This window comes from Micropterus dolomieu, linkage group LG04 (assembly GCF_021292245.1).
Source record: "Micropterus dolomieu isolate WLL.071019.BEF.003 ecotype Adirondacks linkage group LG04, ASM2129224v1, whole genome shotgun sequence".
Taxonomy (NCBI): Eukaryota; Metazoa; Chordata; class Actinopteri; order Centrarchiformes; family Centrarchidae; genus Micropterus; species Micropterus dolomieu.
In genome coordinates, this window is record NC_060153.1 from 8,000,476 (window position 1) to 8,027,110 (window position 26,635).

At 42.2% G+C, this 26,635-nt stretch overlaps 1 protein-coding gene across 4 annotated transcripts in view; it reads left to right on the forward strand.

Annotated features, from left to right (window-relative positions):
- inpp4b (inositol polyphosphate-4-phosphatase type II B) overlaps positions 1–26,635 on the forward strand; it is a 135,083-nt gene that overhangs the window by 75,023 nt on the left and 33,425 nt on the right. For all 4 annotated transcript variants that reach the window (XM_046047798.1, XM_046047797.1, XM_046047800.1 and 1 more), the window contains 3 exons: positions 13,209–13,313; positions 18,078–18,186; positions 26,178–26,361. In XM_046047798.1, coding sequence (XP_045903754.1) covers positions 13,209–13,313; positions 18,078–18,186; positions 26,178–26,361 — 398 coding nt within the window. The remainder of the gene's footprint in view (positions 1–13,208; positions 13,314–18,077; positions 18,187–26,177; positions 26,362–26,635) is intronic.

A 26,635-nucleotide genomic window follows, 5' to 3' on the forward strand; every position in this document is an offset into this window, starting at 1 on the left:
GGTAGCGTGTGACGGCGTAACCGGAGGCGTATATAAGCACGCCGGCACACAGGACACATTAGCTTCTTTCTATTCAGCAGGCACTCTGAGTATGTTTGTAAGCTCCACTATTGCGTCATCATCGTCTTACCTGAAGTCAAGTGAAGCAGCAGAGATCATGTCCGTTAGGCGTTTCCGACAGTGTGTCTTCCCTTGTCCGCGCTTCATCACGGAGGGGGATACCCACGAAATGTGCGTTTCCTGCCTGGGGACGTCTCACACCCAGGCAGCTCTCAAGGGGGCTGCCTGCGGCCATTGCGAGGTCCTGCCCCTGAGGGTGCTGAGGTCTCGTGCGGCTCTCTTCCTGGAGGATGGTCGGATGTGCTCCCCCCGTGGCACATGCCCCGCGGTCGCTGAGGCATCGCGGCTGCTCCGATCCTGGAGATCACAGCGTGAGATCTCCGAGGGTGCCGGGACGTCTGAAGCCTTTTCCCGGTCTTCATCTGCAGAATCCTCCTCCCCTCTTCCCCGGTCGGGAGACCGTTTCTCGGCTTCTCCCGCTCGAGGCATGAGTCCGGAGAGGCTTGCACGGTCTGACTCTGAGGAACTAGACGTGCTTAGCATCCTGGAAGAGGACTTCAGGGAGCTGGGCCCACGTCATCAGTCCTCGCCCGGATACGATGAGTTATTGGACGTGGTGACGCAGGCCTCCGGCTGGCAGTAAACTTGATGAGCGGTTTCTGCAGCATTGAGCGCCACCCCCGCGTCGGCCCTTGCCATTTTTCCCTTGTCTTGTAACAAACCCTCCTCCGCACGGCTGTCTACGTCCCCTCCAAGCCGTGTCGGATGACATCCTATTTGGTGGGCAAGGCCTACATGGCAGCGGGTCGTGCTGGTGCCAGCCTGCACACGATGGCCGTCTTGCAGGCATACCAGGCCGATCTTCTTCGGGACTGTGACCTAGGGGGGGGGTCCCTCTGAGGAGGACCTGATCGAGCTCCGTAGAGCTACGGACTTAGCTCTCCGTGTTACCAAGGAGATGGCCCGTTCCATCAGCCGCTCCATGGCAGCATTGGTGGCTACGGAGCGCCATCTGTGGCTCAACCTCTCGGGCATCCAGGGAAAGGAGAAGGCTTTTCTCCTGGATGCGTCCCTCTCTCCTACTGGCCTGTTTGGCGAAGCAGTGGACGCTGTCGTCAGCAGGTTTCAGCACGCTAAAACACAAGGAGAGGCATTTGAGCAGTATCTCCCCCGCCGGTCAGGCTCCAGGAGGGTGATGGCTCAGGAGAGGCGGGCGCAGCCCTCGTCCAGCGCCTACCGCCGCAGCCAGAGGCAGAACGTCGCTTCACGGGATCCCCCTCAACCAACCTGGGACGCGAGGCGGTGCTCTCGCCGACAGCCCCCCGGGAAGGCGGATCTGAGGACCGTCCTTCAGTCTCGGCGGGTCCGGGGGAAGAGGTCCTGAGGCTTCACTACCACCACCCCCCCCACTCCCCCTACCTCCTCTCCCCCCTCCCCCGAGAGAGGCCGATCGAGGTCCCCTCTCTCGTGGCGGCTCCAGCAACAGGCGTTGTCTGTCCCTGAACCAATCTCTGAGGAGATTCAGGTTCAGGATGCTCACCATCCCCGCCATCATCAGTCACATCCAATCAGAGGATTGGTTTGTCACGATAGATCTGCAAGATGCTTATTTCCACATCTCCATCCGTCCCTCTCACAGGAAGTTCCTGAGGTTCGCCTTCGGGGGCGCGGCGTACCAATATCGGGTTCTTCTGTTCAGCCTAGCACTCTCTCCCCGCACGTTCACCAAATGCATGGATGTAGCCCTGGCCCCGCTGAGGCTCCAGGGTATCTGCATTTTAAACTATATCGACGACTGGCTCATCCTGGCCCAGTCTCGGGAGTTAGCGGTTCGGCATTGAGATGTCGTCCTCGCCCACCTTCAGCATTTGGGGCTGCGGCTCAACGCAAAGAAGAGCGTGCTGACGCCCGCCCAGCTGACTACGTTCCTAGGGGTGGTGTGGGACTCAACGACGATGCGGATCCACCTGTCTCCCGCACGCGTCAAGTCCATTTTGTCCTCAGTGACCAGAGTGCAGTTAGGCCGCGCCATCACTGTAAAACACTTTCAGAGGGTGTTGGGTCTCCTGGCAGCAGCATCCAGTGTAATACCTTCTGGACTACTGCACATGAGAGCCCTGCAGTGATGGCTAAAATCCAAGGGATTCTCCCCGAGGGGAAATCCACTCCGTCTGATATGGTTTACGAGCAGGTGCCTTCGTTCCCTGTCTGTATGGAGGGAGTTTTGGCCGGCATGAGTGTGGTTCTTGGATTTAATATCGCTCCTGGAGGGCCCGCCCTGGCAGGTCCCTCTGAGGAGAGACCTGCTGTCCCAGGCGGAGGGCCGGCTCCTTCACCCGCACCCCACCCTGTGGCAGCTGTGGGTCTGGCCCCTGAGGGGGCGCAGTTCCTGGAGGCGGGCCTAACGGCAGGAGCGGTCAAGACACTACTCAGCTCTAGAGCCCCATCCACGAGAAGGATGTATGGCCTGAAGTGGAATGTGTTCGCCACCTGGTGTAGAGAACGGGCGGTGGACCCAGTTACCTGCTCGGTAATTATGATACTGGAGTTCCTCCAGCACCGTTTTTCCATGGGCCTCTCCCCGTCCACGCTCAAGGTGTATGTGGCTGCCATTGCAGCGTTCCACGCCCCTCTGAGTGATGTGCCCCTGGGGAGGCTTCCACTGATTGTGCGCTTCCTCTGTGGAGCCCAGAGGATGAGACCCGTGATTCGTTCCAGGATTCCCACCTGGGACCTGGCAGTGGTTCTCAAAGTGTTGCTGCAGGGGTTTCATCCCCCACCTCATGTGACGGTGGAGGACGGGATACTTCATCTGCTCTGCCCTGTCAGAGCGCTGAGTATTTATACTCTGAGGTCTTCCCGGTGGAGGAAAGCAGACCAGTTGCTGGTGTGTTTCGGGTCCCCCAAGGCTGGGATCCCCGCTTCTAATCACACCATCAGCAACTAGATCATTCAGACTATTTCCCTGGCCTATCAGGTGCGCGGTTTGCCTTCACCTATGGCCGTAAGGGCGCACTCTCCGCGAGGCATGGCAGCTTCTAGGGCCCTCCTCGCAGGGGCGTCGCTCCAGGATTTGTGTGACGCGGCTGGCTGGGCCACCCCTCACACTTTCATCTGGTTTTACAGTCTGGACCTTCCTTCTGCACCCGGCACCCGTGCGCTCTCCTCTTAGTCGTGCCTCAGGTTGCACGCTGGGGGCAGGCGGGTTTTCGGCGCAGCCTAAGTGGGTATCTCGTTCCCATAGTGTCGTCACCGACGCAGTTCTCGGGTTACGTATGTAACCCTTGTTCCCCGAAAAGGGGAACGAGACACTGCGTCGGTCCGCCACACCTCACCCCGCCTGGAGTGCCTTGCTTCATGGAAAAGGGCTAATGTGTCCTGTGTGCCAACGTGCTTATATACGCCTCCGGTTACGCCGTCACACGCTACTGTTCTAGCAACACCAATAGGATTGGAGTAGTTTCATTCATAATTCAGCCCTGCCACGCCCAGAGGCGTTCCCATAGTGTCGTCACCGACGCAGTGTCTCGTTTCCCTTCTCGGGGAACAAGGGTTACATATGTCACCCGAGACGTTTTCCCACTATGCCAAATGAAAAGGGTCTATCTGCAGCCTTGCAGGCTGAACCACACACCAACTTTACTGCATGACACACACCCTGAGATAACTTCCTGGATTAACATAAATATTTTAAGTGATTTTAACACAAATCTTTTCCTTAACCTAACCAAGTAGATTTGGTGCCTATACCTAACTAACCTGCGACTGTTTCGAGGGTGGGTCCTGTGGTGGTGTTTATTAAAAACAAACTAGCAGGACCGCCCTATCTTTCCCGAGCTGATTCTATGTTTAATAAAACATATTCATGCTATGTAGAAAAGCAGGAGATGCGTATGCATGGACATAATCTGGAAAAATAAAAACATATATTCTCTTTTCTATCAGGTGGCAGTATCACCAGTTACTCAGAGCTACCAGCACTTCATGAATAAAAACATAAGTCAGGTGCAATGCAAACACAAAAATTATATATATGAATATTTATTCCTATTTTTAATTATAGAAGTTCAGTTGACTAACTCTTGACACTGAAGACACTTGGCTGTTATTAACTATTTTGGATGTTTTTTAACTAAAGGTGAAAGAGGTTACTGACATACAACAACAGTAAACAGAAAAAAATCGACAAAGTGCTTACAGTATATGTGGTCTGTTGTGAATGTTGTGCATTAACCCACCCGCCCCTGGTTCTAAGATGGTTGGCATGTCCTTGGTTTCATAGCTGTCTCAAATGGCTTTGTTCACATATGATTGCCTGGATTTTCTGGTCCAGTAAATGAAAATCACTTATTTCTCTTCATGGTTTGTCCTTGGATAAACCAAACACCTTATTTATTTTTATCCACTGGTATTTTTTTTTGTTCACATCTCGCCAAAGAATTGTAATGCAACATTTTACATACCGTTTTACTGTGAAAAAGTACAAGTAGATCTTCTGGCTAACGTCTGTGTACCTAATCAATCAACCAAATCTTTCTCTTTTCAGTAAAATCAGTAAGAAAACTTAAAATGTCTTTCTTTGTTAAAAAAACAAACATCAGTGTTGGTAGTAATATAGAGGCATTATGGAAAAACCAAAGTAAATTAGTGATTAATATAATGTTGGCTCCTTTATAACCTGATCATAGCTCAAAACACAGTGGCTGCCCCTGACCTGTTAAGTCCAGAAAGTGAGGACAATTTGGGGTTAAAGAATGGATTCTGGGTGATTTGTGTCAATGACGAGTGTAGTGAGAGGTTGTTTCATTTATCTTCTTGCTGTGAAAGGGTTTCCATAGCAACGCAGGTTTCATCAGGGGCAATTTAAATGTATGTTTCCATACCCTCTTCTGTGTTTTGGTAAAGTAAATGTGTGCAGTGCACATAAAAACTGATACAAATCTCTGCCATTTACATACAAAAAGATGAGTCTTGCATCTCATTTACAAATATTCAGTGTTCTACTTGGTATGCAAATGTTTTTTTTCACAGTTTTTGTAAATGTTTTAAATAATAATATGAATCCACACAGTTAGCTCTAATGTGAACACAGAAAGTAATTAGGCTGTTCCTCATCTGTCTCTGACACTGAACAAGGAAACATTGGACATGTGATTATGTCACAGAATACCACTGATAATGGGGTGTTAGAAATGTATTTAGAAATATATAGGTGATAGAATTGTTGGGTTTAGTTTCATTACTCAAAAGCAGGATGAAAACTCACAATAGGTATTCAATTGGATTCAAGTCAGGTGATTGGTTGGGCCATTCTAGCAGCTTTATTTTCTTTCTCTGAAACCAATTGAGAGTTTCCATGGCTGTGTGTTTGGGATCATTGTCTTAACTGAAATGTCCACCCTTGTTTAATCTTCATCATCCTGGTAGATGGCAGCAGATTTTTATCAAGTGTCTCGGTACATTTTTCCATTCATCCTTTCTTCACTTATAAGAAGTTTGTTAGTACCATAAGCTGAAAAACAGCCCCACACCATTATGTTCCCACCTCCAAACTTCACTGTTGGTATGGTGTTTTTGAGGTGAGGCAGTGCCATGGCAGTTGAGTGCACTGTGGATTTGTTTCTTAAATAATATCTTCCTATGAATATTTAGCTTGCCGTGGACATAGGAACATTATGGCTACTGATTTATTTTACACTGATTTACTCTCATCCCCAAAATGAGATATTAGTATCTGCTGCCTTTTGCTTTTTCCAACTGGTGAAAAATGATGGTGGCTATAAGCCTCTGTACTGAACTCTGAGTGAAGGAGTTAATGGTGATCGCATAATGTGGCGTTGGCCATTACGGTTCCTGACAAGTCCCTTGTGTGTCCCAGATGCTGCAATACATGGAGGAGCCCCTTCCCAACTCAACACTCTAATCCAGCCCTGCATTAACTTAACAGTATGACAGACATTGCTAAACAAATTGGGTGGGCAAGCTGCTACAGATTAATTATTGATGAGTAATATAATTTTAAAAAGGGGGGAGTAGAGACAAAAAAAGAGACAGAGTGTGGAGGTGGTTTGAGTGTGAGGACCAGTGGGTGAGCAAAGACAGGAGAGACAAGGAATGAGAAGATAATTTCTCAAACTAAACAAATGGTAATAAGAAAAATCACAGAGCACCATTGTTCTCTTAATTTGTATGCCTACAAATTGTTGCTTTTAGCAGATAAGCTAAATCAATCAAAAAAAGATATGCTATCCAAACGTTTATCAAGTAAGAACTGAATGTAGTCCGGAAGTTTAAGCAAATCGTGTTTTATGGCAATGCCTAGGTCTTTAAATAACAATACAAAATTGTTGAGAGCCTTCAAAATATGAAAATGCTTAAAATGAGTTGTTTTTTCACTATTGTAGGTTTGCACATGGCTCTGAGTATTGATGTCCTCAAGTAGGGTTATTTATGCAGTAATATTAACTAACGGCTGACTCTAATATGCATATAATTTAAGGTCAATCCTAAATCAGAGGGATTTCCATGCCCAAAAGAAGAATCTGTGGTCTGGGCACATTTCATGAGTCAGATGTAGGTTTTTCTTGTTTTTGGTAAGAAAAAAAAACAATTAGAATGTTGGAGAAACAGCTGATAGTAGAATAAGATGTTCAGGTCCAACATCCTCACTGATTCTATTTAATCTATTTTTAATGATGAGCTGACATCAGCGAACACTTCAGATGTTCTACTGTACTGCACTGGACTCCTTTCGTAAATGAATCACCCCTACTTTCATTGTTTACCAGCTGGTGAATTAAAGGCACAGATGTAATCCAGTTAGAGTGATGTTTGTTGGACCTCCAATACTGCTGGCATTTCTCCACACAAAACTGTCAGTGACTCTTAAACTCCACTTATGGGATAAGCTTAAGGCCAAGAGCTACATATTGTAGATTAAGGCCCATATCTTATTTTCTCTCTTTAGTATCTGTATTAAATGTTCAGCTGTGGAGGGCACACTTTTTCTATTTTGTAGGTAACTAACATTACTTTACGTTTATCTTATAAATAGGAACAATAAAAAACCCTTAAGGATAATGACGAAATTATTAAAAGACATCAGATTCCACTGCTCATACAGCATGTGTCCAATTCTCCTTTATGTCTACAACATATCTAACTGTGGATTGATGAAAAAAGCCTGCTGTTCTCTCAGCGCCCTGAGGATGAAACCCTTAACATGCTTCAACAGACCTACTCTGATCTGACAGACCTCACTGTTTTTCCAGTGCTGGTTGTCATTTGTGATCTTTTTGTTTGTTCTCAGCTTGTCCTCAGGCACCTAGGCAGACATATCTAAAAGCATAGGATGTTGGTTGATCATTTTTTAAAGGATTCTAAGGAATACAGAAAAGTGGCGATGAGCAAATAAATGACAGGAAAGATTAAAAAAAAAGATAGCAGCCAGATGTTGGCCAGTACTGCTGGCATCCAGCCCCTCTGTCACATAGCCAGCCCACCTGGGCAAACAGATGGGGATCTGATATGACTATTTCATCTAACCTACAATGGTCCCTAGCTCGTTTAGCCTGGTCCCCGGAGCTCCACAACTACATTGAGATCCCTCTGAGCAGGGATGACAGCCTGGCCATTGACTTCAATGTCAGCCTTTGGAAACAGCTCCTCCTAGTACAGAGATGTTTTGATGTACACAGAGGAGCAGTTTCATTCTATCTGGATGATGAAATTCGCACAGTATATAGGTCGAGAGTTTTTATTAGCCACATTAGTGGCTTGTCGCTATACGTGGCTATACGTATACGTATACGTATATGTACGCTGGTACTTTAGTGATCCCCTGACTTTTAATCTAAACTCTACCATGTGATTGATATTTTTGGGTTTTTATTATTTGATCGATTGCTGTGAAATTCACTACAGATAGTTAAGGTATGTAGAGGATAAGTTCTTATAACTTCGGTGAGTATGATGACATTCCCTCTAGCACCAGATAACTGCAAAACTTATGGCATTCCTATCTGTCTCAGCTGTACTTCGTTTTGTGATAATTAGAAAATGTTAGCATGTTCATCCACACTACTCCGTTTTAGTTTACAAACGGAGAATTAAAACGAATACGATCTCCGTCCACACCAGCGTTTTAGCTGTGCTTTAGAGTTGATCTCCGTCTACATTAAAACAACTAAAAACGCACATCTAGTGGCCGTTCAGGTACACTGGGCATGCGAGTGCTTGTGTAAACATGAAGCAGATGCTTTTTTGGGGCGGCAGTAGCTCAGTCCATAAGGATAACGCTGGGAACCGGAGGGTTGCCGGTTGGAAGCCAGCTCGGACCAGAGTTGTGGAGCGTGGACTGGTAGCTAGAGAGGTGCCAGTTCACCTCCTGGTGAAGGAGGCCTTGAGCAAGCCCCTAACAGCTCGGGCATCTATCTGTGTGTTGCTATGGGTCCTGTTTGTGCATGTATGTGTCTTTCGGACCTGTGTGTAAATACTAACATAATAACAGAAAACATTGAGTTTCCCCTCGCGGGATTAAATAAAGTATATCATCTTCTTCTTCTTCTAACGTAGTTACAGAAGACTTTGCGAAAGACCAGACCAGATTTTTTTTTGCATGCACCAATAACAAGCTGAATGAGCAGAATCTAACAGGAGTGTGGCGGGAGAAAACAGACAGGAGTCGTCACAAAGTAAACGGCGACATGCACAGTACAAGTGTAGGCAGATAAGATGTTATTTGCACGGTACAGAATATTTTAATAAAAATACCAACTCAAAAACTCCATCAGTAGCACTGTGAGAGAGAGCCGAGCGTGAGTGTCTGCATCATTGTTTCTAAAGTCCTTCGTTTTTACCCCGTCTACACTAAAACGCCCTCCGGAGTTTTGAAACGCAAAACGGGGTCGGCAGCGTTTCCAAACCTCTCCATTTTAGGTCTTCATTTTCGCCATTTTAGTCTGGACGGGGGGTGCAAACGTAGCAAAAGGTCTCCGTTTTAATTCTAAAATGCAGTTGTGTGGATGGGGCCTAAGATGGTGAATCTGGTAAATATTACCTGCTAAACATCAACATGTTAGCATTGTCACTGTGAACTTGTTAGCGTGCTATTAGCATTTAGCTCAAAGCACCATTGCCCACTAATCTTTTCCTTTAAAGTAATCAGATATTGTGTAATTGTGTAATTTCTGTTTCTAATAATATATTTTTGTTACTGTTTATACAAGCCTGTATTCAGTGGACATTTATTTTCTTATTAGTACCTTCCTTGTGGCTCTTGTAAATCCATCTACGCCATGTTTACGCCTCCTTTTCAGAGGCGGAAAGCTTTCCCCACAAAACTGACAGCATCAAATTACTTGACAGTAAATCCAGTCGAATACGTAATCAACCTCCGTTAACATGTCTCCTATCATTTTCAAGATCCTTCTTTTAATGCTTATACAGTAAGGAGACAATCGCACCATGCAAACACAAACTCCAGGCTTGTGCATCTGCTTGATAAATACAGCACTTATTGCATATGGAGCTTATGTTTCAGTCTTCACTATATTTAGCCGACAGATTGTATATTCAGTGCTTAGAAATCTGTTTACATTTGCACTTTGACAAGTACAGCAAAACAGTTACTACTTTAGGAAGAAAACATTGATTTTTTCATAGTGCTTGAAAATAATAAGCCACGTCAGTGTCAGCTCCAGCTGAGTCAAAAGTGTTATCCATTTCTGAGGTAACACATTTCAGCTTGAGTGGATCATTAGTTTCAGCATTATATACAGTAATGGAGGTGCAGCACATTTGTTTTCATGTTTGGCCAACCTGCCAAATGGTGTTAAAATCTGTGGCAGGTAACAGCTTTTCTCACCTAGCTTCTGTGTAAACATAGATCTTTTGTATCGCTTCAGCTTTGATTGGTACATACTGGTCTGTTGCCTCGAGAGTAATTAATGAACAGGACGGAAAAGAGTGTGTACAGCTTAGTTTAGTTCTTCTCAACACAAAGTAGAGTTATGAAACATGTCAGCTAGAAGAGCTGGAAAGTGTGGATACTTTGTCTTATTAATTATTCTCCAATTAAAATGCATTATGAGCTGCAGCACAAGGAACACACTCTGTAGCATCTTACTATACTATACCACCACTCTAACATGGATTACATATGTCACTCAGTGACATAAGAACAGTTCATTACAATATTGTCAGTCATAGTATTTGGAAACAGTAGTAGAATTCCACTCAGTTATATAGGACTATTTGGTGTTGCTGTAGATGACAATACAGTCAATTAGGATGCTGAATTTTGAGATACATATACAACCAAAAAGCTATCTCTACAGTTACTCACGCATATATAATAATTATCTCTTCATTTACATTAATATTAATGCGTAATATTTATTTTTCTGCTCTATTACTAATTGATATAACTGTCATCATCTTCCTTGGTAGGTCGTTCCTTAGGGGAATAGTCACTTCCTCCAGTTCAAACGAAAGTTTTGTTTCCCACATCAGCATAAACATGTTGTATGAAAAAAAAGAAGAGAAAAATGGGTGGATATCATGATAAGATGAAACACCAGAAGACCATTGCCAACAACAATTGTACCTTTATCTACATACAATTAACGGAAAAGGCGTCACCCCAATGGCAACAATGGTGTGTGTCAAATGATCTCTGTGATCACAGCACAGCCAGCTACATATCACAAAAGATACTGTCTAAAACAAAGAAAAGACAACCTTGTAGATTACCATTGTGATGCTGTAAAAATATAGAACAATGCTAAAGTTTATGCAGTGCTCTACTAGCTAGTAAAACTTGTCTAATAAGCCCAGTACATGTAAAAAATAGTTCAGTTATAACAAAGATTAATAGATTCAGCTCCCCAAGCACATGTATTTGCATATTCACACACTTCCATGGCTCTAGTTTACAGTAGTTGTTATATTACAGTTTGGACTAATGAATCACATCAACATGTTCAACACATACCATCAATGTTCTTTTTGACCTTTACAATGAAATAAGTAGCCTAATACAAGCTGTAAAATGTGTCCCTTGTAATAGAAGAGTCTTTACTGGTTTTCTAACTCAAGCTTAATACCGTAGAAAGGGAATTCAAAGTCATGTGTCTTAAAAGAGGATTTAATTAAAGGTTTTGATGCTAAATTAGATTATGAAACTTTGTGATATGAGAATGTTTGTTCCCCTTTTTGGTCTTCTGTACCTGTTCAGAATAGCTTAATTTTAAGTTATTTACCTCTACTGGCAAACATCACTTATAAATTACCTCTGTTGCGTGATTGTTCTTGAAAGCTTAGCCTCATCTGCGTCAAAGAGGCTCATCAACCCTATTTACATATTTGAGATTTGAGCAGCCAACATGCAGTGTCAGATTGTGATATTGAGCTTAAATATAAGCCACAAACAAAGAGTATCATTTGACAGAAAATTTTAATTGGACGTTTTGTGCAAAGTAGCGGCTGCAAAGGGCATAAAATCCTGTGCTTAAAGGATTAAGCTGCACATTAGAGGATGTTATAAGCAGTTGATTGAAAATGAGCAACTTTCGAGATTCTTGTTGATCTGTAATTGATACATTCTCTGTCTGATATACCTAGATGTGTTAAATGATCTAGCATGGGCATTTAAAAGGGGAATGGTATGGGGGTTTAACATCATTTTAATCATAACCCAATCCCAATCAAAAATAACGTGTAGCTTACTGTTTTAAATAGTGCTTGTGTAATATGTGAGGATTTATGTTACAGAGATGCCTTCTATCTGAAAATGGTTGGTTAAATTGGATTTTACTCATTTGAAACTTTGGTTGTGCTGTACTTTCTTTTTTTTTTGGTGTGTGTGTCGGGTATTCTGAAAGTATACCTAAGTGACTACTCATTAAAGATGAATGAAAATTGTTGTCCGAATTCAGCATTCTTAGTCACCATTTTACTTACCAACTATTGCTATTGCAATGTCCTCCTAGCAGGTCTACCAGCTTGTGCAGTGAAACCCTTACAAATGGTTCAGAACGCAGCAGCGCGTCTGGTTTTTGATTAGCTCAAAAGGACTCATATCACTCCATTGCTGTGTGACCTCCACTGGCTCCTCGTGGCCTCCAGAATCAAATTCAAATCACTAATGCTTGCATACAGAGTGACTACTGGGTCTGCACCCATCTACCTAAACTCCATAATATAAACTTACGTTCATTCTCGGCCGCTACGCTCCTCCAACAAACGGCACCTGGCTCTGCCATCCCTTCACACAAAGCAATCCCGGTCCCGGCTATTCTCATCTGTGACACCACGATGGTGGAACGAGCTACCACACAACATCACAGCAGGGGCGTCCCTCTCTAACTTCAAGAAGCTCTTGAAAACTCATCTCTTCCGAGAACACTTCCTCTTATAACACCTCTAACTCCTAACCTCTAACATGCACGTCCTGTGCTCTTCTTCTTATCCCCTACAATGATCTTGTATAGATTGCACTTTTTTGTTTTGATTGCACTTTTTGTTAACTCTTACTTCCTTCCCTAGGTATTTACCTCATTGATGTGATATGTACTGTGAGCTCTTACTAGTATTTATTGCTGCTCTTACTAGTATGTATTGTCAGTTGTAGATCTGTATTTGATGCTCTGTTGCTCCTTGTATGTTGTTCCTCAAAAAATGTAACTCGCTTTGGATAAAAGCGTCTGCCAAATGAGTAAACGTAAATGTAAATGAATATTGTGGCAATTAAGTTGTGAAAACCTCCACACCCTTAGTATGTGTATTTGAATCTGCACTGCAACTACTCATACAACCTCTAATTTAAATGGATTTTAATTTGGTGCTATGTATTCCCCTTTGTCATGCAGTTGTTCATTAAATAGATCTCTCTAGATTGTCATTCAATTGTACAAGGGTTTTCTTTTCATTGCAAAATTAAAGAGGACATTTGAACTTCAATTCAGTTTACTAATATGTTTCTGTGTCCCTCATAAGGACATGAACAAGGAAATAAAAAGAAAAGCTATCAAAAGCAGTCATGTTGGAAAGATCATAGTATAGCTGTAGCAGATGGTAAGGCGCTTTCTATAACACAAGGGGCTTTCATAGGGATGTTTTTTACTTGTGTCTCTGTTTTTTTTTTTCAGGTTGCTCATTCAAGCCAAGCTGCTGCAAAGCCCAGAAATCTCTGGAGTTCATCCCGATAAACTTACACACCCAGAGGATGAGGGTGACGTGTCCCAGAAAAACAGGTATTACACAAGTCTATGCCTTAGACTTGTGTTAGAGCTACCTCATACTTAAACTGATTTTTTTATTTTTTTGTGAAAAGTAACCAGTAACTAATTGTAATAAGTGCAATATTTCCCCTAAGACAAGTACCTTGAATGTGTACTTAAGTACAATGCTTGAGTAAATGTTGAGTAAATTCCACCATTGCCACATAATGAATGTAATTCCAAGATTCACACTCTTTTAGCTCTGTTTTTGGTATCTGGCTCTTTAGCTGCTAAATGCTCCGCTATGTTCAACAACAAGTCACTAACTGTGTCTGTCTGCCATTTGGTGCTGAGCAGGTAGTGTGCAGTGGGTTTTAGAGCTTTTTCACTGAGAACAGCTTAAACTCACTACTGTGTAAAGCCGAGGGGAGCTGCAGATTTAGGTGATATTATTATTTCATACATTATTAATATAAAATATCAATTTATAGTTACTTTAAAATGTTTTACAAACCTCAAAAGTAACTTCATCACCTAAAACTATTGAACAGAAAAAGCAAGTATTGTGCAAAGTTGGTTTCATGTGAAACACATTTCCATAAGCTGCTGTCGTTGTCACCTACTATTGACTTTCTATGCCTGACTTCTGCATCTGTCAGAGATACTCAGAGGGCTCAGACAAGGTGGTTCTAGGTGATCACCCAGGCTGAAAGGTGAGAATTAACTTGGCCAGAGAAAGATAGACAAAACTCTAATTAAGCCCTTTGCGTATTTCTGGAGAGAAGGACAAGGCTGTCTCCTCCACCGCTGCTCTCTAGCTGGCAGAGCCTGTTATTGGCCTGGAACTGTCTCAGTGTATTAAGGCGACTAACTGCTGCCTCTCTTTCTGTGAGTGGGCTCCATTTCAACTATACACTCGGTGATTGATGGAAAGTTGAAGAGAGGCAAACCTTGACATAAACTGTGGTTCTTTCAATGAAGACATCAGGGATGACAGATAGAATAGGTAAAATCATCATCATACAACCCTGCAACTGTCTTGCACTGCCAAGGCAGGAAAAGTGGAAAAATCAAGATAAAACAAGCCTTAGAGGAGTTTGTCAAGTGATTGATTGAGACACTCTGATAATTACCCCCTGTGGGCCCAGTTCACACCTTGACTCAGTTCCAGGCAGTGGTGCATTAGCTGGCGTATCTGTGTGTGAACACTCCACTATGTACACTACAATAGGACCTTTTGCTACGTTTGCACCTCCCGTCCAGACTACAATGATGAAAACGAAGACCTAAAGCGGAGAAGTTTGGAAACGCTGCCGACCCCGTTTTGCGTTTCAAAACTCTGGAGGGCATTTTAGTGAAGATGGGCCAAAACGGAGGACTTTAGGCTCTCTGATTGGGTCTTGCAAAGCAGAAACACGATGCTGCTGACCGGGTTTTTGACATCATATTTTTATTAAAATATTCTGTACCATGCAAATAACACTCATCTGCCTACACTTGTACTGTGAATGTAGCCGTTTACTTTGCAACAACTCCCAGTCTGTTTTCTGACGCCACACTCCCGTGTTACATTCAGTAATGGTCCCAGCTCGTTATTGATCCATGCAACAAAAGAAAATGGTCTGATGCTTAGTCTGTATTTATTTATTCTTTCGCCAAATCTTCTGTAACTATGGAATAGACCATCTGCTTCATGTTTACACTGGCACGCGCATGCCCAGTGTACCTGAATGGGTCCTAGCTGTGCGTTTTCAGTCGTTTTAATGTAGACGGAGATCAACTCCAAAACGCAGCGGAAACGCTGGTGTGGACAGAGATCGTATTCGTTTTAATTCTCCGTTGGTAAACTAAAACGGAGTAGTGTGGATGGGGCCTCAGCTCCCATTGGCTTAATGATGTTAATTAAGAAGTCAATCAAAATTATTGGTGCAGGGTGTTTAAAGGTAGTGCTGTGGCAGAAAGACATGAAAAGAAGATTTTTAAACAAACATCTTACTAACAGTAGAAAAGTAGAAACACACGGGGGCATGTAGGTGGCATAATGGTAGAGACACACATTGCGTATAAGCACACTGTCCCCATTTGACAGTTTGCATGTCATTTACACTTTTATCTCTGTGTGCCCTTCTTACCTGTCTCTATCTTAACTGTGATTTATCCAGTAAAGACAAAAATGTATACAAAAAATAATAATAAACACATGCACACAAATGAAATGCACTTTTGACAATTTAACAAGTGGTTCCCAGATGTTTTTGATATGAGCTATATGAAAAAATGACAATGGCAACACTGGCACTCATGAAATTGTGTTTGTCATGGCAATCACAAAACCTGACACTGTCTAGTATTGGTAAGATGATGGAACAGGTGCAACGAACAGATGTTTAGACCCCCAGATCCTATCCCCTCTGTGTAGATGCCATGACCAACCGGTATGAGTCTTGTCTGCAGTAAAAAGGACATGATCCCTCACTGGCCTCACATTTGCAAACACTGCATATTATGTTCTTTGGAATAACCAGAGTTCCTGACAAATGTTTTGCTCCTGCACCACATGTCCAAGCCTGTATCTTTGCTAATTTAGTGATGGAACTGTGTTGTCATAAACAACATACACTCAGTTGCCAGTTTATTATGTATACCTAAATGATCTTATGCAGTCTAATACAACAGCCCTGCAAGGTTTTCATATTATTTCATCCGCCCCATTTACATAATTTACAATACATAACAAGTGAATCAACACCTCTCTAAAACAGTGTTCAAAATTTTAGCTGGGTGTACTTACTAAACTGGCAACTGACTGTGTATCTTCAATATTATAAAAGTTACTATGAAGCCAGCTAATGCAGCTTTAGAATTGACTGAACAAAGCCATCTGACGTTGGTTTGGCAAAAATGAAAGCCTCCCCACACTGAAAACCAAGGTTGCTACAAAATGGCCATTCAGTCTGAATGTCAGGCTCCCTTCAACTTTTAATTTACTGTAATTACCTTGTTTGATAGTGAATTACTATTACATTGCACATTTTGTTCGATTGAAAAAGGAAAGCACATGGAATAAATGATTGCAATCAGTCAGGCACAAGAAACACTGGAACCTGCTCCGTAATGGAGCTGAGTCTGAGTTTCCAACCGTAGTCAATTTCTCTATTGTTCCATTTGATTTTCTGAAGTGATGCATTCCATTGAGCTTGGCTATGCAATCCACTCAACGACACTAACCCATTCATTTTCATTTTGTCTATTTGTCATCCAGCAAGAAAAGGAAATTGGGGGGGGGCTCTTCTAGCTCAAAACTGTATTCATTTGTTTTGCTGGGAATGGCTGTCTTCTGTCTCCAAAATGACAACAACAAAACATTTCCAGCCTAAAAAGCTCAATTTGGGAAAGCTGAACTGAAAGCATTGTTCAGCACTCATTTTGGTCAAATAAAATGATGTTTTGTCATTGTTAAACAAGATTGTGGAATGGGTTAAGTATGAATTACAGTATAACATTCATCCTGACTGCCATGATCAATTTTCTCTTTTAAAAAGCAACTGTCCTCACACTACTTAAATAGCCTGTTCTGTTGTTGATTTATTGCGAAAAGGATGGTGTGAGAGGAAGAGCAGGCAAATCAAGCACAAATTGGTCATTGTGCTTGATGTTCTGAAACTCACCATTGTATTTCAGTGTACTCCTGCATTGGGAGAACCAATTAAGGGAACTTGGACATCTGAAAACTCCAGGGGCCAGACGTGTGGTGGTCAGGGAGCCTCATGGCCAGGCACAAGGATAATTAATGGAAGAAGCAGTGGGTAGTAGCGAAGCTCCCACATCAAACCACTATTGGTCTATTGTGGTGTTGTTAGGGGACCGAGGGCTGTTGGCCCACTGTCATTCACATCTCTGTGGCGACTTGGAGCTGTGTTGTGTCATTAATTTCTATTTTCAACCATTTTTCAAGCAGTGTTTTCCGATGGTCGGAGCTGTGCGCTGTTGCTTTCCCGGGAGTGTTCATTAACTGACCTGCCGCTGAACCACACCAAAATATTCACCCCCATAAACCCCCTTCCACCCCATCTCCCTCCTCCCCGTTTTTCTGATTTAATTGTCAGCCTCATCCATTACTCATTCAAAACTAGGCCTGTTGTATGCACCTCTGTGTATGCCTAGCCGTCTGTGAAGTGTTTATTTACTTTTGACAGCAGCGTGCAAATTGGAATGAAACGCTATGACATTGGCCGTCCTTCTGTTTCAATATGAGACCAACGCTACAATAAGACAAAACGACAAAGGATAGTTGGAGAGAGATGACTAGTAATAGAGCAATATAGACACAACAAATCAACCAGAAACATGTATGCCTAAAATAAATATACTGGCAGAGTGTAAAATAATGTCATGCCTCCTTTGTGTGCATAAATATAGTGTATCTGTGGGCTTACAAATAAGAACTGTGACACAAAAGGTTACACCCTGCAGGATCCTCACCATAAAACATTGACATTTTGATGTGAACTAAAGCCCTGAAACAGCTGCGTGGAATATTCAGAAATACTGAATTAATCCTCATGTCAGGTACCTGTTGATATAAGACTTACCAGAGGTATTTTTGTAGATGATATTATGCAGAATTCCAAATCAAAATTCAGTTGAAGTACATTTTAAATTGGAAAAACACTCTGAGAGGGATAATTGATTTATTTGAATCTCTTTCTTTTCACCTCAAGGTCCTTTAGTGCTGATGTTTCAGAGATGCTGTAGTATACATCTCACTATTTAAAACTGTATTTTTTGTTTTTACAGATGCATTCTATGACATTGTGACTGTCGGTGCCCCTGCAGCCCACTTCCAGGGCTTCAAGTGTGGTGGTCTGCAGCGTCTCCTTAGCAGATATGAAGCAGAGAAAAAGAGGTAGGAAAGAAAACGGCTTGCAAACACCATGGTGCTTAGAGGGAGCATGAGTGATTCAGTACAGGACACATGCTGAGGTGGAAACAGGCTTGTATTGACAAAATTATATTATCATAATTGATAGTGACAGACAAATTTGTCCCTGCCCTATGGACTTGATTTTGCAAGCCCCATTCAGTTACTTACAGCCAAGCAATGCTGGATTTAGACTAGAGCTCCACTGCCTCTGACAGCTCAATTTGACTGGAGGCAACGGGCATGATGGAAAAGGTTTGTTGAGTCAGAAATTTCTCTTTACTGGTTACTTTCCCTGGCAAGCATTTTTTCTCCCTCCTGTAGTTGTATGTTAACTGAGGAGCCACTTCTCATCTGCCAGCTGGAGCTCACTCCTAAAATGCACTTGAATTAAAAGCGACCAAGTTTCTTTGCAAAGAATGATGAAATTTCTCATCTGATGCAATTTGTGTTGCTAATATTGTTACTACAAAAAATATGAGATATGTAGAGTACAGTTGAACAGCAATTCATAATCAATATATTTAATAATACCAGATGAGTCTACAGTATGCACTGCTATAATTCATCATTATTACTGCTAAATATTTCACATGGAGTGAGTCCTTGACCTGAAAAACTGTGTTGTTCTCACTGACACACAGGGAGTCTCTCAGATTGAGTTACATTAAGATTAGTCTGTGACTGTGAACCAGCTCTCTGCTTGATTGCTTGATGGCAAAAAAAATATGTCTTGTGTATTACCTTTACTGACCAAAACCGCTAGCTGCATAAACACTCAGGTTGACTGTGATTGTATTATACACACACAGATACAAAAATAAATCCATTCGCACAAACACTGACATTCTGGGGCAACATATCCATATGATTTCCTCAAACCTGTGATCAGCAGTATCCTGTAAATTTAGCTGTCTTTGCTGTTTGGATGCAAGATGGAGGTACATGTCGCACAAGTTCAGTATGTGGTCACTTGAGTGATGCCAGAAGAAATGAAGGGTGATTTTTCCCAAAGCTCCCCATAGAGTGCAAAGTCATTACAGACCATGCCAGATCCAATTAGTTACAGAGTTTGCAGCTCAAGAAAGAGGGGAAGAGAGGCAAAATGAAGAGGGGTGAGGTGTGGGTATAAAATGGATAAGTTGATGGGAAAATAGTTGGGTGCCTGTGCTGATAATAAAAAATAAAGAAAGGACTACTTTACGCTAAAGTGCACAAGTGAATTTGCAGATGGTCAGTTTTATCTACTAGCATGAACTATGATAAGGTTAGCATATTTTCGAGAAGCCACTGGAGTGAAATCATTTTCTTTGAATGAGAGATTAGACTTTGGAAAGAATTCTCCAGGGAGACAGAGCTTTTTGTTTCATGTTTGACTTAGCTAATGATTCACTGTAGCTTAAATTTTCCAATTTTCCGCCTGGCTAACTGACTACGGCCTGCGCTGAGCCATATCCATGTTTGACCTGGAATGCAGTCGTTTGTCAGTCATCGTCAGAAATAGGAAAAAAGTGAATAGAGTGTTTCCAGTGGCCATTGTAATAAAGGTACGTGTTTACTCTAAATTAGCAACTTATTTTATTTAATTTTATTATCAATGAAACAGTGGATCAAATATTTAGCCTAGAAGGACTCAATGAGTTTTTTGTTGTTGTTGTGTGTGAATGCGAACTACTGCAGTCGTGTGCACTGGTCATGGTGAGAGTCACTTAACTGCATGGAATGTCAGCCGATTTGAGCAGAGCAGCTACAGAGCTAGATACACATGTGAGTGCACACACAGACAGTCACACACAGCATGTCTCCTCGCCTTTTTTAGAAGCAGCTTTTTGTAATCACATTTGATTAAAAAGGGAACAATTGGTGAGATGTGAGACTTGGCTATTCAGTGTGGTATTAATTCATCAAAGAGAAGATGGAAAAGGACTGAGGAAGGGAAAAAAAGGAAAACCTGAGCACAGAGGTGTTACCAGGAGGGCAATAAAAGAGCTATTCGTCTTTGTTCCTTGGACACTAGAAGAGAGGGAGTGAGTGGTTCTTTCCAGATCCATTAAAAACCTGCATTGGCCAAACTTGGCAATGACCAGAGTATGCAATGTAGTTTGTCTCTTAGGATGGGCCAGGAAAGAGTTTAATCAATAGCTACACTTAGTATTCCTCCAGAAACCTTGCACATGTACACACAGGGCAAGAGCATTTATCTTTCATTAATGCATGCAGTCCCACTTAAATGGCTGTTTTAAAAGTCACTGGATTTTTATCCGTTTTTAATTGAACCCTGTAGACAGAGCTGTGGATTTGCTGAGGTGGTCTAATCTTTCATTAACAGTCTCTTTTGAATTATTCAGCTAATCTGCATAACGATGCAACACGCTTTTTTTTTGGGGGGGGGGCAGGTTTTTATTGAACTTAAACATTGCCACTTCTCTCCTACCTGGACTGATGGTGTGTGTGTGTCTGTATGTTTTATTGCACATGAATATGAGAGTAGGAGATATACAGTTGTTCAGTGACTCCCATTTGTAAGGTTAGCTGTGCAGTAGAGCACCTCTCTAAGTATGTCTTGGAATTCAGTTCCATCGTAACTGGGAGGAAGAAAGCACTGTCACTTCACCGTGCCTCCTGAACTGCCAAGCAGAACTTCCGAATGACACATTTCTGGGACAGAGAGAGTGGTTGAAACTACATTGCACACACTTAATAGAGTCTCATGGGGCTGGTGTTCAGATTTAATGTGACTAACAGCATGTTGTCCAACAAAATAACTTCCTCCATGGATTACTGTGTGTGAGACAGGACATTGGCAGTGGCCGGGACTCCATGCTGATGGACAGCAGCTTGTTAGTTCTTTTCCTGCTCTGGAGTTAACCTGCTCCAGGTTCTGGGGTGATGGAGAGGGACGCTGGCAGTAGCCTTGAGGCTTTATCTGGTCTCAGATCAGGGTTTCTAGTTTGTGTGAATCATTGAGGAATGCTTTGGCGTTTTTTCTGGTAACTGATGTAAGATCAGTGCCCAGTGGAGGATTCAACAACAGATTGAATGTGGCAGTTTAGAGTCTGGTTGGAGTTCAGATGTTACAGCATGTGGCCATGTGGCAGAGGCCTGGTGTACGAACTGTGATTAGAGCGTGCTGTCTAAATGACAAAGGAGGCTTTGGCAGTCACCTGGAGTGCTGCAGGGCTCTCTGCTGACGTAGCTGCATTTTACTCCTGCTGGCTGTCAGCAGCAGGCCACAAGCTCTTCATTAATTTCCTCTCCACTATTAATTAGCCATGCGCTGGAGAAGCTGGCTTAATTAGGCCGCTGGGCCCAGTGGTTTTCTCCCTCTCATTACCATTATAACCAATTCCTATTGATCATTTAGGAAAACCAAGGAGACTGCTGGTTTAGTAATCTGTAGACTGGCGTCTCCTCCTAGAGTCAAGTTTACCTGATCAGGCGTTGCTCGACAAATGTGTGAGCATGTGGATGGCTCCTTTTTCCTGGAGATTCAGTGCTGTTGGTCAGTTGAATTATAAGAGGATAAAGGGCAAAGTCAAAAGCACAGTCAAGTGTACTGTGCATATTGTGCAGAGGAGGTGGCAGCACACCTTCAGTATTTTCATGGCTGGAGGCGCGTGGCGCACCCAGGGTGCACTTGGAAATGAGGTGGGATTAAGAACAATCCATTATCATACATTGTAAGTGAGTGTGTTGGGATCTGGAGCAATTCCTTCTAAAGTCATAACTCTCTCCACAATGACGTACTGACGTCTTGTAAAGGCGTCTGGAGGAGCTACACCTAAGAGGAAACAATATGCTCTCACAAGAGGTAGAAAGATATAGTTCAGACCGAAAATCCCTCCAAGGCCTGATGAATTGAATTATTGTTTCTGAACATGTAGAATATCCAGCTGGCTCCATTGTTTTCTGTGATAATGCACAATTTTATTTGGCATCGGAAATTGTTGCATTCAATTGTCTTACATAAACTAATAATGTCACTGCTGACAAACAGGGAACAAAACCGTTACTTTTAAGGGTTTTACATGTCTATGTAAACTAAGAATGACTGTAATGAAACTGGATGTGAGCCAGATAAACAGTAATTGTGGAGGTTTTAAGACAAATTCTTAAATTTAACCAGCACACTTAAATGACCAGTCACGATTCTGCTCTACACGTCCACATCATGCTGTCCATCACAGCCACAGATCAACCTTTACTGCATGTGTCTTGAGAAAGACAGAGTCTCCTCTGTGCACTACGCAGCATACATTTTGAAGATGTGCAGTTCTGGCACATGTAATTGAATTTTGACAAAGAGTGTCAAAAGTGTCACACAAATTTAGGTCTTCAAATGAAAAACAAACCTGCCACTGTCAGGTGGCTTTATAGAGAGTTAAAAGCTAAAAGCAAAGCCCTTCATGCATGCAAGCTGTTTTGGTTGACATATGCTGGTAAAAATCAAATATTAAACTTGACTATGCATCCTGGAATTAGTGCCATAATTTGAGTTATACTATTCTGTTCTTATATTCATTGCAATTAGTTGTGTCTGCTGGAAATGTTTTTTTTTTAATGACAGGATGACAAACAAAGTAACACACGAACAAAAGAGGTTTGTGTGATTTTAAAGACACAGGCACACTATTCACACCAATGCGCTGTTGACTCCACCTTGGCAGGTGGCTGTGGTTTGATGTGGCTATGCTGACCACTATTAAGATAATGAGTCCTAATATATAATTTATGTGTACTGTGTAATGGAGTCTGCACAAATAAGCCTCTTTCATCTATTATGGCTCCAATTTGAGATTATTTAACTGAAATACAATTTGTGGGCACATTAGAAAGCTCTGCTCATAATGCTATAAGTCTGCATGCAACGTAGGGATTTTCTAACATGCAAGAGTTTTTGATTTTTCTTTTACAGTAAACATTCATACACTGTTTAAAGCGGTTCTACAAAATAAAAGCAGCGCCTGGTCTAAACATTTCCAGCATGGCAAACTTATACTTTAAGTACAAACAGCCTTCTGACCTTTGATTTAATTTTCAAAGGATTTTTTCACTTTGTTTGTGATTTCAGATAATACAGCGCTACAAGGCAAAAGAATACTATTAATATCAAACACTCAGAATGGTCTGATCAAATGGCAACTGCATAAGAACAAAATGTTTAACTTAAAAAACAAATCATCCAGATTTCAAAATGGCATACGTCTACCATCAAACAAACAGTAAATAACAAGTTCTTCTGGGGGATCCTTTAATCAAAAGTAAAGGATTTGGGAAGAAGGAGGCCTTTATTGAGTTCAGGTGTGCTGTGAGTCAGCTTGAGGCCAAGTCCCGCCAACGTAAGACCTAGACAGGTGGGCGGATTTCTTGCTCTTGTATTTCTTTATTAAAATATCATGCACTCCAAAGACACCACAAACTATGATCTCAGACATTACCTATCTCTCTGATACACATTCAACAAAAGACAAATATTATAAGCTCCACAAAGGTTGTATTTTTTGCAGGGCTATATTGGATTATATTTTGCATTATATTTCCACCCTCTGTTTTATTGGCACCATGTTTTAAAAGCTTGGCACACAGCACCTCTAAACTACATGAGGGATAAAAAAAAACTTACCCAAGGCTTGAAATGACAATCAGATCCTCATGTGCAACATCCCCTTTGGTCTTTCATCAAATTCGCATTCACAGATTTATGCTGTTTTACCTTTGCATTGTTTGCTATCTTGGTAGAACCGTTCAGACTGACAGCAGTGCTGATGAGGCAATTAAAATGCCTTGCCTTGGCCAGCCTTAGAGGGGATCAATTCTGTCCTCTAGCATCAGGTGGCAGGTCCCAACATTCATTATTGCCTGCATAGGCTCCCTAATGGGATTGGATTTGTACTTATGAGTCAACAGGGCTGTTATTGAATCTGAGTCGCTGAAGCAATTGTCTTCTCCCAACAACTTTCTCCTTTGCATCTTTTCTGGAGTATCTGTATTGTTGCAGTCCTGCAGGATTTTTCCTCTTTAGTTCTGCATAATGTAATGGCGTATGTAAGCTCACAAGGGATGAAAGGGTTTTACAGACTTTACTTTGTTGCAGTAGATTATTCAATTATGGCCTTCTCTGGCTGAAATCTTATCATTTGAAGGTATGGTCATGGAAGTGGGGAACAGATGTTTTGCAAGTAGAAATGGTGGTGTTCTATGTGGTTAAGTATTTCACACTGTTTGCCCAGTGTCTCGTTCGCACTTAGTGATTCCTTTGATTAGCTTTGAGCTTGTGGGTGGCAGTTCTCCAGGGGGCTCATTAGCTGTAATGACAAGGCCAAGATTTTAAAGTTAGCCAGTCAAAGACATAGTTAGTAGCTAGCATCTACTATAGTATGCCTAATTTCTTAAGGCCTTCAGATTTTCACACTTATTGATACATCAGGTAGTGCTGTTCCACACAGAGCGACTTTTTAAGAAGCACTTTCTTTCCCTCGCTGCAAAATATTAGGAGCGCTGCAGAGAATATTGTATTATGCCAGCCCTTTGTATGTGCACCTCCCTTCCTCGCTCTCTTGCTCTCTCACTGTTATGTCAATTATGCCTTAGGATCTGGCTCTGGGGTCTGGCCTACATAGAGGCTTGCAGAGATGACTCTAAACTAGCTGGGAGGGTTGCAAATGACTGCCTCGCTCCACGCTACATCTGATGGAAGGAAGTCAGCGGAAACTCATTGAAAGTCACTGGAACTTTACCCGAGGAGAATGTTTGATTGGAGTGATTTGCCCTGAATCTAGGAACTGACAAAAGGTGTTTTTGTCTGAGATTAAATAGCTCCCTAGAAATGAAGAAGGGATTAATTATTCATAAAGTGAAAATGGGTTGACATTGGACTTCAGGTTCAGTTTGACAGTTCAGGCTGAGTACCTGGAAAGCATTGCATTTTCAAGGCAGCAAAAGTAGCAACACGTAATGAAATGAGCTCAGAAAATTAGTGCACCATAACATAATGTTTATAGTCAATAAAAACTCATTATTTGTCTGCTTGTCATTACTTGACCTCACCACAATAGCCATTTGACATTGTAAATCACTGATCAGATGAGAAAATGTTAGTTGTGGAGCTTTTCTACTGTTGTTGGATAACAAAAAGAGTTGTACTTTTTCCCCACTCCCCTTCCAGGATCAAGAGCCATACTGTGTTTAATATATCTGTGTAGTTAGGGACTGATTTATACCTGTGATGCAAGGGAAATATTGTATAAATACAATTAGGTGCTTGCTGTTATTCGTGTTACTCACAGCGGGTGCCCAGGCTTTAGTACAAGTTGTAGGTGGAGTTTAAAGCTGTTATAGTTAAGTGCACAAAGCAACAGAGCATGGTGCATCACATGTTCCACAGCAATCTAAGGCATCAAGAGAAATACTTGTTTAATAATAAAATGTGTTCAACATTAATAATGCTATTTTAAAATGCTATATTACAATAACAGTCTAGTTTAGAGATGCACGGTCTAACCACAAAACATATCAAGTGTAGAAAAACATTAACTTTTACTTAAATCACACCTTACAGGGAAAACGGAAAACCTTTTCGTGATCGGTTGTGTATGTTTGTATTTTTTGTGTCACCATTGATCTTGCGGCCAAATGGAGCAGGTCAGCCAGCGCATGCTGCAGTGTAGCTTGTTTCATATCAAATATCGTCTCTTCCCACTCTGCTAGTTTTGGCAGACGCCGGTGGCAAGTGGACACTAAGAAAACCAGCAGCACTGAGCTAAACAAACATGGGATGAGTCTCTGTGTAGTGTGGTTACAATTTCATTACAAGCAACTGTGACCCAGTTTTTTATTTAATTGTTGTAAAATCAGATTAGTGCCATTTTCACATGTATTGTCAAAACTGAAACAGCACTGTATCCAGTTCCTGACCGTGCAACTGCAGCTGACAAGATATGTCAAATCTGAATTGATTGTTTTTTCCTCCAACACAGCTTCAGCACTGCCTTCCAGTGTATCTACTACTCTCCAGAGCACACAGCCAAAGCTCAGGAGGTACTCAGCACCATGAGCCTCCTCCAGCCTCTCATCACAAGTTTAGCGGACCAGCTCCTCCAGGCTGCCCAGGAGCACTCTTCCTCTGGACTGAGGGATGCACTCAAGAACCTTTCTGACAAGGTGAGGCAGCCCCCCAAACCCTCAACCCACCCTCACTTCTATCTAAACTATTCCTTTATTCCTCTTGGCCTGAAGCTGCAGCAATTCTCAAGCCACCTCTTTTATTCTTGGACATATCACCAAATGTTGTCAGGTAATAGCTTAGACTGAAAGGCCTTTTAGATTTAACTGTGGCGATAAGTTCATTCACACTTCCAAAAAACAACTTAATTATTTGCTCAGGGGTTCTGCTTCTAAGCCTATAACCAATAGTTTTCTTTGTAGAGTTGCAGCC